Source organism: Magnolia sinica, chromosome 1 (assembly GCF_029962835.1).
Source record: "Magnolia sinica isolate HGM2019 chromosome 1, MsV1, whole genome shotgun sequence".
Classification (NCBI taxonomy): domain Eukaryota; kingdom Viridiplantae; phylum Streptophyta; class Magnoliopsida; order Magnoliales; family Magnoliaceae; genus Magnolia; species Magnolia sinica.
Window position 1 is genome coordinate 133,609,520 of NC_080573.1, and position 13,567 is coordinate 133,623,086.

The window sequence follows — 13,567 nt, forward strand, 5'->3', positions numbered from 1 at the left end:
CTTCTAAGCAGATCAAACATGAAAGAATAATTTCATAATTTACTTAACTAATAATAAATTTAATTAAATTATTCAATACTAACATATGATATATTAAATTGTACGGTGTTTAATGACAATGACATCAATGTTGATGTGGTACATAACAATTACTATTAAATGACTTTGTCTTTTTATAAGCTTTTTAAAAATGTTTTATAATTTGTAGTTTGATATTACCTAATTATGAAAATTATTTTATTTTTTATATTTTTATTAATTTTATTAAGTACTTTAATTATTTTTTATTTTTAATTAATATTAGTTGGATATTTAATTACCTGAACTTGCGACTTATATGTGACTTAGTTCAATTATACTTATATATGACGAATATTCAATTAGACAGCGTCCAATCCGTATCCGTACCAAAGTATCCGTATCCGATGCCCGACGACACGGATATTCCAATGTCCAGTCCATTTACAGAGTACGTGCATCTGATGGATCAACCACTGGTTTTAAGATATGGCCCACCTTTCGTCCTAGAAAGACCTGAAGCGGATTAGCTTGTGTACCACACACCACCGATCTAGCTGGTTTGTCGACGTCACCAAGTTTTGTGGGTCCCATCATAAGTTATGTGTTATATCCAAACCGTCCGTCTATTTGGCGAGATTGTCATAAGGCCTGAGCCTTAAAATAAGACAGATCAAACGATCAAGTGAACCACACTGTAAAAAGTAGCCTTAAAATAAGACAGATCAAACGATCAAGTGAACCACACTGTAAAAAGTAGCGGGGGATTGAACGTCTACTATTGAAACCATTTTGGGGTCACAGAAGGTTTGGATCAATATGATATTTCTTCTTCCTCTTCATACAGGTCCGTGTGACCTTATGAACAGATTGGATGGAAAATAACCGTTATGTAATGTTTTAACGGTGAGAATCATTCTCCCCACTTCTATTTGTGGTGTGGTCCACTTCAGATTTGGGTATGACTCATTTTTCGTATGGTACTTTAAAATGATCTTTGAAAATGGATGAACGGTGTGGATATAATAAATACATCATTGTGGGTCCATGTTACTTTGATCTCCTTTGGACCGTTTGTACAACTGAGCTTGAGGAGCGTCAGCGCCCGTCTTTGCATGCCACGTATCCACACCAGCCAGGTCGGTGGTGTGTGGTACACCAGCCAATCCGCTTCCATGACCCAAGCGGGCCTGAATTTCTCACCCCAAAATTAGCGATTGAAAAATGAAAAATGGGGAGATATTATACTTTGTTGTTTATGACACTTGATACACAGGCACTTGTAAATGTTACAGCTGGCATCTATTAAGTCAATTTAAACCGACTAAAGTAAGGAGACTACACTGAATAAGTTACATTTCAGAAATCAGATCAGTTGAACAAATCTGACCTCTGATTTCGTGACCAATAACTTCTTGATATGAGAACATTGAATATTTTTCATTTTTAACCGTCCAATAAGTGCCCACCAATCAGCTAGGCAGATTATAAATACATATGAACAGGTGCATATTATTTGGACTTTTTAATTTGAATTCTGATATTCCACATATGCAATCAGTAATTTTAAGTGCGTGTGCATCATCTATCACACCGCTAGAGTATCAAAGTTTTTCTCGTGAAAAATATCGATGGGATGTTGGATAAAGAATCGTAGAAGTTGCTTTTGCCGGCACAGTTCATTGGAAAACAAAAAGGGATATCCGTAAAGAGAGGAAACTTTGATACTCTGCCACAGTGCGACGGATGATAGGCAAGCACTTAAAATGTTCTTAGAAATTTCGTACATAGCGTACGAATGAATCAAATTAAACTGTCCAAATTATGGTTACCAGCTTAGATGTTGCATGAACCAAAAATAAGACTTAATTAATTACCTGACCATCAGATGGTTGGACGTACATTGAACGGTTGTAAATTAAGAACAATCAAGTCTCCATAGATCAGTGGTTAGGATTATTCATCTAGTCTGATTTTTAGGATGTACCTCAGATACAATGGGTCTCATGATTAAATCGGTTTACGCTTACAATTGCTGAGTGCCTGCATATCAAGTGTCATACGCTGGCAGAGTTCATACAACACCTCGTAAGAGGAAAACGAGTGGATGCTGATCATATCAAAAACCTCAATCAATCTCAATCACCCATCAATAAAATCTAAATAGCACCATTTACTTTTTCCGGTCCAATTTTTTGATAGAAAACACCAAAAAAAGTCTCGTTTTTAATCTAAATAGGACCATTTTAGTAACTTTTTTTTGTTGTGTAGCTAGTACCACCACAATGACAAAACCCGTGACCCCCAACATTTAATGCTATTTGGTGTGCCGTCGTATCAAGTTCCGTGATCCTCCCTCCCTCCTCCTTAGTCCTTTCTGTCGCTCTTCCACAAGGCCCGGTCAAACATCTCGATGTGGCACACGTCTGAAAGATCCAAGCCGTTCATCAGGTGGAATCCACTGTTTAAATGTGTGATCGAGAGAACTGTTATTGTTGAACATGGATCCAACGGTCAATATCTTTGAATTGTTGATTCACAGTCTGGTCCACCTGATGAGTGAACCAGCCTATTTTATTTTTTAATCTGATGAAGAGTTTGGACTCATACTCGCTCGCCATGTTGGCGCAAGTGAGTAATGATTTTCTGCAAAGTGCAGTCGCGCAAATGCGAGGTTTACTAGCCGTTGGATCTGAGAGTTTCTCAGTGACCCAAACCGTCTATATGATGGGACTCACCTTGGATGGAGGATAATTTATTCTTGGATTAAAATATTTCAGATTTGCTTTTTTTATTGTTTAAAGGTTGAGGAGACGGTCCACGTTCAAAGAACATACTAAAATAATGGAAAAGCTAAAATATCTAATTCTAAGAGTTTTTTATTTTAATATCCTCCGTCCAAGGTGTGGGCCATTATATAAACCGTTTGGATCATTGAAAGATGACCAAAGATCCAACGGCTGAACTCCCAATCTATCCTACAACACTACGTCGTAAACATACACCAGAACTGCGAGAACTGCACTCGCATCGTCGGTAAGGACTCATGAAGCCTACACGCGCGTGTAGAAGGAAGCTCATGTATGCTCCACCATAACTGCGAGTGCAGCGGCGGAATAGATCTCATATCCTCACTTTGTAGATTCTTCTTCCCAAATATAAAGGTCGGACGGCTAGAAATCTTAGCCAATTTTTTCACAACCGTACTTTTAAAAGAAATGGTGGCCCACATGATTAATTGGCTGAACCATCTACGTAGTTGTAAGCCTCTTATGGATGGATTAGATCCCGCACGTATATGCCGTAGGGGCACACGTGTGGTGTGTACCTGAGCTGCTTTCTATAAGTGTGTGGGCTCCGCAAAGCTCGTGGGAAACGATGGTCTCTCCATGAAACAAAAGTGTATGCTTGAAAATCCAAGCTCTGTTAGTAAATATTTTTACATAAAGCAGCTTAAGTTAGGCACACTAAAAGAAGAGAGTTTGCTAGAATACATCCCGACCCACTGCAATGGGATAAGCTGTGGTTTTAACCATTTTCTCAGTAATCTTTTCAATGATCCAAACCGTTTATATGCTGGGCCTCAATGTGAATGGAGGACCCAAAGAAAACTTTTAAAGTTGAAATATTTCAACTTATTTTTTAAGTAAAAGAGTTAAATGATTAAAGGATTATAATATCTCAATTCAAGAGTTTAAATCTTTCGGTTATCTACCATCCAAGGAGTGGCCATCATATAAACGGAATCGATCACCGAAAAGATGACACCAAATCCAGAGGTTAGAGTTGCGATGTATCTTGTAGCAATACATCGGGATGTATTATAGAAAACGTCCTAAAAGAAAGGGAAAAAGGAATCAAATGCAGCTTATTATTAAGAACAAAGGCAAAAACACTAACACCGAAGCTAAAGAAAGAGCCATGTGTGGCTGATTATTATATATGAATAGTCAAAGCAAAGTAAAAGAAAAGGTGTTAAAAATCAAGGTTATTGTTAAAGACTAAGGGGCAGGTGGTCCTCATGGCTACTTAAATGAAATCATAATCCGCCAGCTGGGATCACATGGATCCATGTATTCAGAAGGTGGTCCACACCATGCGTACACCATGAACAGTTTAGTTAGAAAAAAGGGACATGATTGTAAACAATTGACTATTCTACGATTTCATCTATCCATTTTGATTGAACGGCTGGATCATTCATCTAAACTCATTTATTTTTGCTGATTGACTATTTGAACGGTTCTGATCATCCATACACATTACCCAATTATCAGATTATGAATTTAATTGAGTGGTCCATAGAACCACAAGACCAGGTCTCTTTGTTAAAGGGGTGCAATAAAGAAAAGAGAACCACATGTATGTGTACAAATAAAAAAGAGAGAGAAGATGGGGATGAAAGGAACAAGAGAGGATGGTTTAAGGGCGTGGATTGGGTGATGATATTTAGGTGGTGGGGAGCCATTTGATACTCTAGCAGAGTACCCCACTTGATACACAGGCAGTGGGACTTGTATACTTGGCATACATTAAAACAGACTACATTGTAGAACAAGCTGTGTTCTAAATCACACTCCCAAAATCAGACTAGATGAACAATCCTAACCTCTGATTTTCTTTATTTATAACCGTCCAATAAATAGTCACTAATCTATTAGTCGATAATGAAATAAGTGTAAATTTTGGTTCATAAAACATGACCCATAATTTGGACAGTTAAATCTGAATTAATTGTATGCCTTATATGTAATGTGCAAGTAATTTATAAGTGTCTGTGTATCATCCGTCACACTCTTCCAGAGTATCAAAGTATTCCTGTTTGGGTGGGGAAAAGCAGATGGAGAGAGGGACAAAAGGGGCGTCAGATGATGATAGAGAGTGGGTTGGATTTATTGAATGGACTTCACATGTATGCACGAGGTGAGCAGCTGCACTGCAAGTGAGAGTCCTCTACCACTGTGGCACGAGGCAATCATGGCCGTGGGACTCGCAAAACCCCATTTATATGGTTTTTTGTACTTTACCCTTCTCGAACTCTCATGGTTTACATGTAAGATGGTTGGATGAGTCATCTCAGTGTGTCGCAGGAGTACCACAGAGCCGTTATTGTACATGTTGGGTGCTTGTATTTCAAATCCGAACCGTCTGATTCATCAGAAATATTCTGGATAAAACAAAATCTAAAAAAAAAACCAGATCGATGATCCTAAAAGGCCTATCAGTGGACATGAAATGAACGGTAGATTGTGAAACAATCAGTTGACTGAATTCAAAGGAGGAATGCGGGATGCTGGTATGTTAGGATCATATAAGAAGCGTGGGGTCCACTTTTTGGATGGTTTGGATTGAGGGTACATGAATTACACGTGTGCATCGACCGTGCGCATATGTACTGTGTGGTGAAACCATGCCAGAGTATGAATGGTTTGATCTTGTATCTAAATACCGAGATTATCATCATCATGAAAATCATCATGGCCATGAGCTCTCTATGTCTATATCATCACCATTGTCACCGTCATCATCATCGTCATCAACGTATTCATATAAAAGGGGTTTCAGTACTGGGGATGTAAGATCCACAGGGCATCAGAGGCGTCGAAAATGGACGGTCCGTGGGAAGCATGTGTGACAACAGTAGTGCTCCTGGCGTTGATTCTATACACGAGCTGGAAGATCAGATCCAACCGTAGGAGCTCGCTCCCGCCGGGGACTCTGGGATGGCCTTATATTGGAGAGACGCTCGAATTCATCTCATGTGCTTACTCCCCCCGCCCGGAGAGCTTCATGGACAAACGCCGTCTAATGTGAGTCGCGTTTGGACACATATCGCAATCTGTTTGCATTGAGAAATATACATTTTACATTACAATTTGCAATTCACTTCTAGTTTTCAACTTTTAATTCAATTTTGTATGTTGGTTTTGTGTAATTGTTACTAATACTCCATGTGGAAATGAGCCATGGCTTGTTACTTAGGAAATTCATAGCATTTCATGTGGTTTTAGTACATTAGTGTACCGTTTAATTCATGAAATTGTGGATTTGTTGAGTTTGGAAAGAGCGAATGAGATCGACTCGGTGACAATGTTTGGACTCATGTAGGTATGGTAAGGTGTTCAAGTCACACATCTTCGGGAGCCCGACGATCGTGTCAACGGATGCAGAGGTGAGCCGGTTCGTCTTGCAGAGCGACGCTAGGGTTTTCGTGCCATCTTACCCAAGATCACTCACTGAGTTGATGGGGAAGTCCTCAATCCTACTCATTAATGGGAGCTTGCAAAGAAGGATCCATGGCCTTATTGGTGCCTTCTTCAAGTCCCCAAATCTAAAAGCTCAGATCACACAAGACATGCAAAAGTACGTACAAGAGTCCATGGATAGTTGGAATGATGATCAGCTCATCTACATACAAGATGAAACTAAAAATGTAACATTCTCTCTCTCTCCAATTGGTTCTTAGTGTCTATAGTATCCATTAGTCTTAAGTATACTTTGTAATTTTGTATTAGTTGCTGATCATGGATTTTTTCTTGCAACGCCTCTTTATATTACTCTTGTTTTGATCAGATTGCATTTCAAATACTGGTGAAAGCATTGATTAGTTTGGACCCAGGTGAAGAAATGGAGTTCTTGAAGCAACAGTTTCAAGAATTCATAGCTGGATTGATCTCACTACCTGTAAATTTACCTGGAACTAGACTCTACAGATCATTGCAGGCAAGTATCCCAAAAAAACAAAAAAAAGGTTAAACTTACCACTAGTAACTACAATCAACTAATGAGCTTTTATTTTTACCTGTACCTAGGCAAAAAAGAGAATGGTGACGTTGGTGCACAAAATCATTGAGGAGAGGAGGAGGAGGACCGACGAGGCGCGCATCCCAAGGGACGTGGTCGATGTCTTGCTGAACAATGCCAGCGAGCAACTAACGGTCGATCTCATATCGGACAACATGATAGATTTGATGATACCGGGAGAGGACTCCGTGCCAGTCCTCATGACCCTCGCCATAAAATACCTCAGCGATTGTCCGCTCGCTCTTGCACAATTGATGGTACACAACTAATAACTCATGATCTTGTTTTATTTTTTTATTTTACATGTTTGAGAATCATGCATGTTTAGGTCTCGATGCATAACTTAGTGGTAGACGTTCTACGTTTTAATATTAAAATCCTATATTTGAATACACATGCAAATTGACTTTTTGTGCTACTTGCTTGAATTTCTCTTTCGATCGAACAAAAACAAAGTCGTCCCACCAACGTATCCAACCAAATTTTAATACGAGGGATTACTTACAAATGCACACTTAACAAAGCTAAGATCATGTATTAAACCAAACTTAAGAAAAGTTACTGTGCATCCTAGGAGGAGAACATGAAGTTGAAGAAGCACAAGGACGAACTCGGTGAGCAATTGTGCTGGAGCGATTACATGTCATTGTCATTTACACAAAACGTAAGTAATTCCGTTGCTGATCAATAACAACAGTAGAATATTAATCAAGGAAAATTTTAAGGGTTTAGATTGTTGTTAGCAGGTTATAACAGAGACACTGAGGATGGGGAACATTATCATTGGTGTGATGCGCAAAGCCATGAAAGATGTGAGGATAAAAGGGTACACGATACCTAAAGGATGGTGTGTTTTCACCTATTTTAGATCTGTCCATCTTGATGAACGGCTCTACGAGGACCCTTACCAATTCAATCCATGGAGGTGGCAAGTAAAAATTCTCTCTATTTCCTTTCCTTGAGTACTTTCTAAGATCCATGTCCACATATAGACACACACACATACATGCATGCATATGTATATTTGTATATAGTGTCTGTATATACATTCGTACGTAAACAGGTGTACTTACCCATTGGTAAGCATGTGCTAGTTAGACCGCTGATTAGCTATTTTTATTTGAGCACTCAATCCCGTTTGTGCAATAATAAATAAATAATGATACTATGCAACTAGGCAAGCGGATGACTTTTTCTAATCATCAATACAGATCGAACACTCAATGGGCTCCACTATTTAAGGGCCACAAATCAATGACTACACGAAGAGGACAATCATCATTCCTGCGCACCAGCCTACGGAATGAATAGTCAACGATTAGAAAGAGAGCAGTTTATTTATGTTATTTTATTTATTTATTTATTAATGTCACCAGCTGTTCTGGTCCATGAAATCAAATGGTCAGATTTTCCCAGCTAGAGTGATCTTGGAACCAGGGTGGGGCCCATTCAAATGGACAGTCCAGATCGAATATTGTGCCATCTACGATGCCTACCATTCCTGTGGGATCCACCAAGATCACAGATACCATTAGTTAGATTGTATCAACATCTCTGATTAGATTGTATCTAGCTAGGAGTACGTCCCATGATACTAGTCCAATCTTTTATCAGTGATTAGGTTTTATTCATTAATCTTGGGATCTACACATGGATAAAATCTAATTAGTGGTTTTGGCAGGTCCCACCATGTGTATCTCTACATTCCCATCAAACAAACGTATATCTATGTTTGAATTAATCATGTAGATGAATACCCATGTTGTCATTCATGTATATATCTGAATCTGGATAGTATTCCTCTCTCTATCTCTCTCTTTCTCTCTCTCTCTCGTGTAACTTACCTTTTGGATGAAAATAACAGGACAAAGACATTGGGACTTGTAACTTCACTCCATTCGGAGGTGGGCAGAGACTTTGTCCTGGGCTAGACCTGGCCAGGCTTGAAGCGTCCATTTTCCTCCATCATTTCGTTACTCGCTTCACGTAAGATAACTATCCAACTTCACTTTCCATCTTCGCATATATATATACACACACACATACATACATTGTTTTCGATGGTGGCCTACCTGAGGATTGGATTATTATCCTATTTTCTCCTTAGATGATCTTCGTCATGGTGGGGCACACTTGTACGGATTAAATGTCATACATACTATATAGGCCCCACATCAGGTCAACTCTCTCACTAACAGTGGAGCCCCTCCATGTGATCGTTAATCACTCTCTTTGTATGCATATGCATATAAAAAGATACAAGCACATGTGTATGTGTGTGTACACATGTATATAAATCATAATATCTGAGCAGGAGATTTTCATGAGAAATGCTTACATCCAACTGCTTCGATGAAAAGCTACTGTCCACCCAGTTGATAAATTCTAACCTATGATATGTAATTGGACATCCACCTCATCTAATAGATTGGCCTTAAAATCATCCCTTACCGCTCATCAGATAGACCACACTTGTATTTTGTTATTTATCAGCCGCTGTATCACCTTGTGCAAAAATCAACCCCAACCATTCACCAAGCAGGGCCACATCATAGAAATTAATGTATAGCAGTTAATAAATAACAAAATACAAGTGTAGCTTATCTGATGAATTGATGCTGTTGATTTTTAGCTAAGGTGGTCCTCATACAGGTACCAATTTATTGAACGGGTTGGATGTTGACATGACATCAGGAAATTTATCTACTGAGTGGATGGTAACTTATCGGTTGGATGTGAATGATGGTACTGACCCACGTGCCACAACAGACCAGGTGTCCCTGGTGGAGAATGGATGGAACCACCACCCAACAACCGATCAGATCCATAGATCACCACATATGTAGTCGACTAGTGGTCCCCACAACTGATCAGCTCTTAGATGGTGATCCCTGCTCGCAATGCTTGACAACCGTCTGATCGTTATGATCAACGATGGGATGACCTGTGACTGCATGTAGTAGAAATGTAGATCCATGTAATATATATATTGTGTACGTAAGTGCGTGTGACACTTGATTTGTGGTCGAGTTGTAGGTGGGAGGCCGAGGAGGATTCCATAGTCAACTTTCCAACCGTAAGAATGAAAAGAAGAATGCCAATCAAGGTTAAAAGGAGATGGGTCCCATCCCTTGTTTGCTAGCGGAATGTGAGAGCTACAAGACAACACACAGCAAGAGCAAAAACAAGCCTATTTTAATGCCACACGTGTGCAATACGACAAGCCCACATGCACCCCAGGTTGTAACCTTTTTCCACAAATCCCTTATATATATATATATTATTAACTTTATATAAGAGATGCTGACATCCAACTGTTTGGACCATAAGTTAATGTCCATCTAGCGGATAACCTTCAACACGTAACGTGATTATCAAATCCAATCCGTCCAAAAGGTGGGACCCACCAAGAGGATTATGTTTGATAAAAACTAGACCATTCACTCATCAGGCGGATTACATTTGCATTTTCTTATTTATCAGCGGCTATGTGGTCTTTCGTATGGTTAGATCCCTTTGATGAGTGTATGGGGCTGAAATTTTTAAAAAGATGGGTCCAACCTATTGGACGGGTTGGATTTTGCACCCAGATGATATGTTGGAAGTTATCCACTAAATGGACTGGTAACTTATCATCCACCGGGTTGGATGTGAGCCAATCCGCCCCCCTCTGTTTTCTGGCAGGCGAGTTGCGTACTGCCCCCGTGCAGTACGGGTTTATCCACACCGTCCATCCATTTTCCGTATCATTTTGAATGCGTACCATTAGAGCCCCACCTGTGCCGAGTTCCGGACAGGCTGGGGTGGAGAACTATAAAATTATAGTATACTCCTAGTTGCATTGGGACACTTACACAGTCCAATCCATTAATCTCAACCGTTCATTACGTCCAACTCACATTTACTGGGCTTACCATGTAAACATCAAAGCATTCTAACAAATATTAACCATTTGATCAATTACTTATAATATGAACGGTCAAGATTGCTTAAAATAGGTCCAAAGATTGTTTAAAAATAGGCCAAATCTGATCAATCAATTTATTAGGCCCATCATGGATTGCTTACTATTCTAAAGAATCACTTTTGTTATGACACGTAACCATCCCATCAATAGCTTTGGAGAGAGATGGCTACAGACAATAAGGCCAAAGCAGGATGGATTGGATCAACCTGTCAGTATGATTTTTGCATGGTTATCCACGAACTGTGTTCTGAATTTGACAACTCAGATTGATTTATTGGACTGTCTCAGGGCCCACCTTACCTTATGGTGGCACCGGGCTGATGTGGGGCCCATTATATATTTATAAAGGACATCCAACCTGTTCATCAGATGCATCACCTCATTTTACACTCATGTGTACAAAAATTAGCCTGATCTAAAACTATGGTGGGCTAAACAGAGGGAACCATTTGAGAGCCGATGTACACTGTTGCTTTGTGTGAGGCCCACTGGATTTTTATATAGAATCCAGGCCATTCAAATCCTTCAGCTGTCCTGGATGAAAGTTCATGCGAAAAAATCAGGAGTTTTTACAATTCAAGTGGGCCCTGTGGAAATCAAGGGCAGGCATCTCACTCAACTTGTTACCTGTAATGCGGTCGATTGAGTATTCGATGCTTATGATTTTTGGACCGTTAGTCTAACATAAGATGATGCATCTGGGACAGATCAGGGTGGTACCACCGAAGCTTTCGGTGGTACCGGTACCACTGGAATGCGACATATGTTCGCAATCTGTGAGAAATATTTCGTATCCCATCGATTGTACAATAAGTTACCATCCAACGCCTGCAGCGGATAAGTTCAAAAAATATCATGCGTATGCAAAATCCAAACCATCCAATAGGTTACGCCCACCTCGAGGCAATATCTATATGAATATCATCCAGATTTATCAGTCTTTTGGACCACACTATGAAACAAATGGACAGCCACTGATAAAATAAGAAAAGCTGTATGTGGGCCCCGTATAAGTGGATAAAACTAATTTTTTGCAAACGCCGATCGTTCTACTATGGGCCAACCTTGTGGATGAGTTTGATCTTACTCTTATTATCGGATGAAAATTATCCACTGTTCGGACGCTGGATAAGCGGTCCACCTGATTGAATGTGACAATCTCTTTATGATAAAGTTATATGTGGATGAGCATGAATCCCTTCAATTTGCTTATATATTTTGGCTTTTTCCTTGTTTGGCAGACGATACGAAAGCTACAAATGGGACCCACTTGGGTTGCCGCGTGATATACATTGGATTGGAGTCCATGTGGCCCACCATAAAGCCGATGGACTGCGACTTCACAATAATTGAAATTAGTTGGCCCATGTTTGTAAAGATAGAAGAGACTATATACAGCTTTGCCAAGCCCACACACATACACCTCCCCACATGCAATTCCTGGCACGTGTGGAGGATATCCATGCCGTGGATTAGATGGGCCCCACTCTCTAGATCGCATGCCCGAAAATTAATATTGTCAACACATCAGGTGGTGCAACCATGTTTGATGAAAGTGGACTGTTGACAATGTTTTTAGACCGTCCATTCTTTTTCAATCATTGCTGCCCATGTGATAAGTCGATCGGTTTGATTTTGTTGCTCGGATCATCTATTCAATGGCTCGAACAATACACTGGTTGGATTTCTGCCACGTGTGCCAGGTCTGCATGAGGGACCATGTGTAGAGGTGCACGTGGCTTCGCAGGCAGGCCTTTTTTTTTTTTTTTTTAAAGCTCTATCTGTATTTCTTTAGCTGATAGAGAGGAACCAGCTAGTGGTGAGTGAATCCAATGAGGGGTCTCAAGACAATCAGAGGAAGTGAGCCCCACATCTCATCATTGATCACTCTCACATCTTGATTATTGATAAAACGCACGTGCAATCACCTTGATCATGCTTGTTTCGCCTGACAAAGAAAATATTCAAGAAAAATCATACAATTTATATTAGATAAGTGTCCACTGTTCGAATGGAATGCTACTACGTCAATCTGGACCGTCCAAATTGCGGGCCCCATTGTGGATGGAGCATAGGCCAAAAATCACAGTGATCGGATGATCTTACTGTTTGATGCTGGCTTTCGGATTTGGTCTGCTTACCATTTCCTTTTAAAAGTCCATTTGGTGGCCATCAAATGAATGGTTAGGATTAGGATCGCCCAATCAACGTGATTTTCCGTATATTTTCCACCGACAGTGGGCCGATGATTCGGACGGCACGTGCATTCATGCCACTTGTACTATTGTTGTATAAATTACCACCATTTAAGAATGGTGGGGATCAAACATTGGGGTCTAGCACAGATTCTTTAGACTGATAACAAAGATCGTATAGTGATCAGCCCGAGAAAGATCGAAGCCGTTGATATGATTGGATGACCCATGCACGAAAATCTGCCAGTTTGAAATCATCGCCGTTGAATCTTCAGCTTTTTTAGTTTGAATGTGGACATTGCTGTCTATTTGCTGCAAGCTTGTTTTTGGACCAGTTTGAAATCTCTGCACATCCGATATTTTCCGTGCATGTACCATCTAAACTGGGCCGAAGGATATCAACGGTTTGGATCACTGTACCATAAACCCAAGCGTTGCATAGTAAGTCTCACCCACCACGCACTTTTGTCAAGCAAGTGGGCCATGTGTACTCCTCTCCACCATCTATATGTGCTGTTGTAGCGATCAAAGTCCTGCCGACGCACCGACCTTCGGCGTATACGTGTGGGATTGGCATACGTCA

At 40.1% G+C, this 13,567-nt stretch overlaps 1 protein-coding gene across 4 annotated transcripts; it reads left to right on the plus strand.

Annotated features, from left to right (window-relative positions):
- The first annotated feature begins 5,488 nt into the window (after nt 1-5,488).
- Nucleotides 5,489-12,671, plus strand: LOC131218595 (cytochrome P450 90D2). 4 transcript variants are annotated; one of them, XM_058213232.1, is made up of 8 exons: nt 5,493-5,828; nt 6,127-6,451; nt 6,592-6,741; nt 6,831-7,079; nt 7,397-7,486; nt 7,569-7,754; nt 8,687-8,808; nt 12,031-12,671. In XM_058213232.1, the coding sequence occupies exons 1-8, from the start codon at nt 5,626-5,628 to the stop codon at nt 12,140-12,142; spliced, it is 1,437 nt and encodes a 478-aa protein (XP_058069215.1). In that variant the 5' UTR covers nt 5,493-5,625; the 3' UTR covers nt 12,143-12,671. The 4 variants fall into 4 exon arrangements, with proteins under 4 accessions (XP_058069229.1, XP_058069215.1, XP_058069237.1 ...); XM_058213237.1 differs by lacking the exon at nt 12,031-12,671 and adding an exon at nt 9,859-9,994 and having other exon boundaries at nt 5,495-5,828; XM_058213246.1 differs by lacking the exons at nt 7,397-7,486; nt 7,569-7,754 and having other exon boundaries at nt 5,489-5,828.
- The last annotated feature ends 896 nt before the right edge of the window (nt 12,672-13,567 follow it).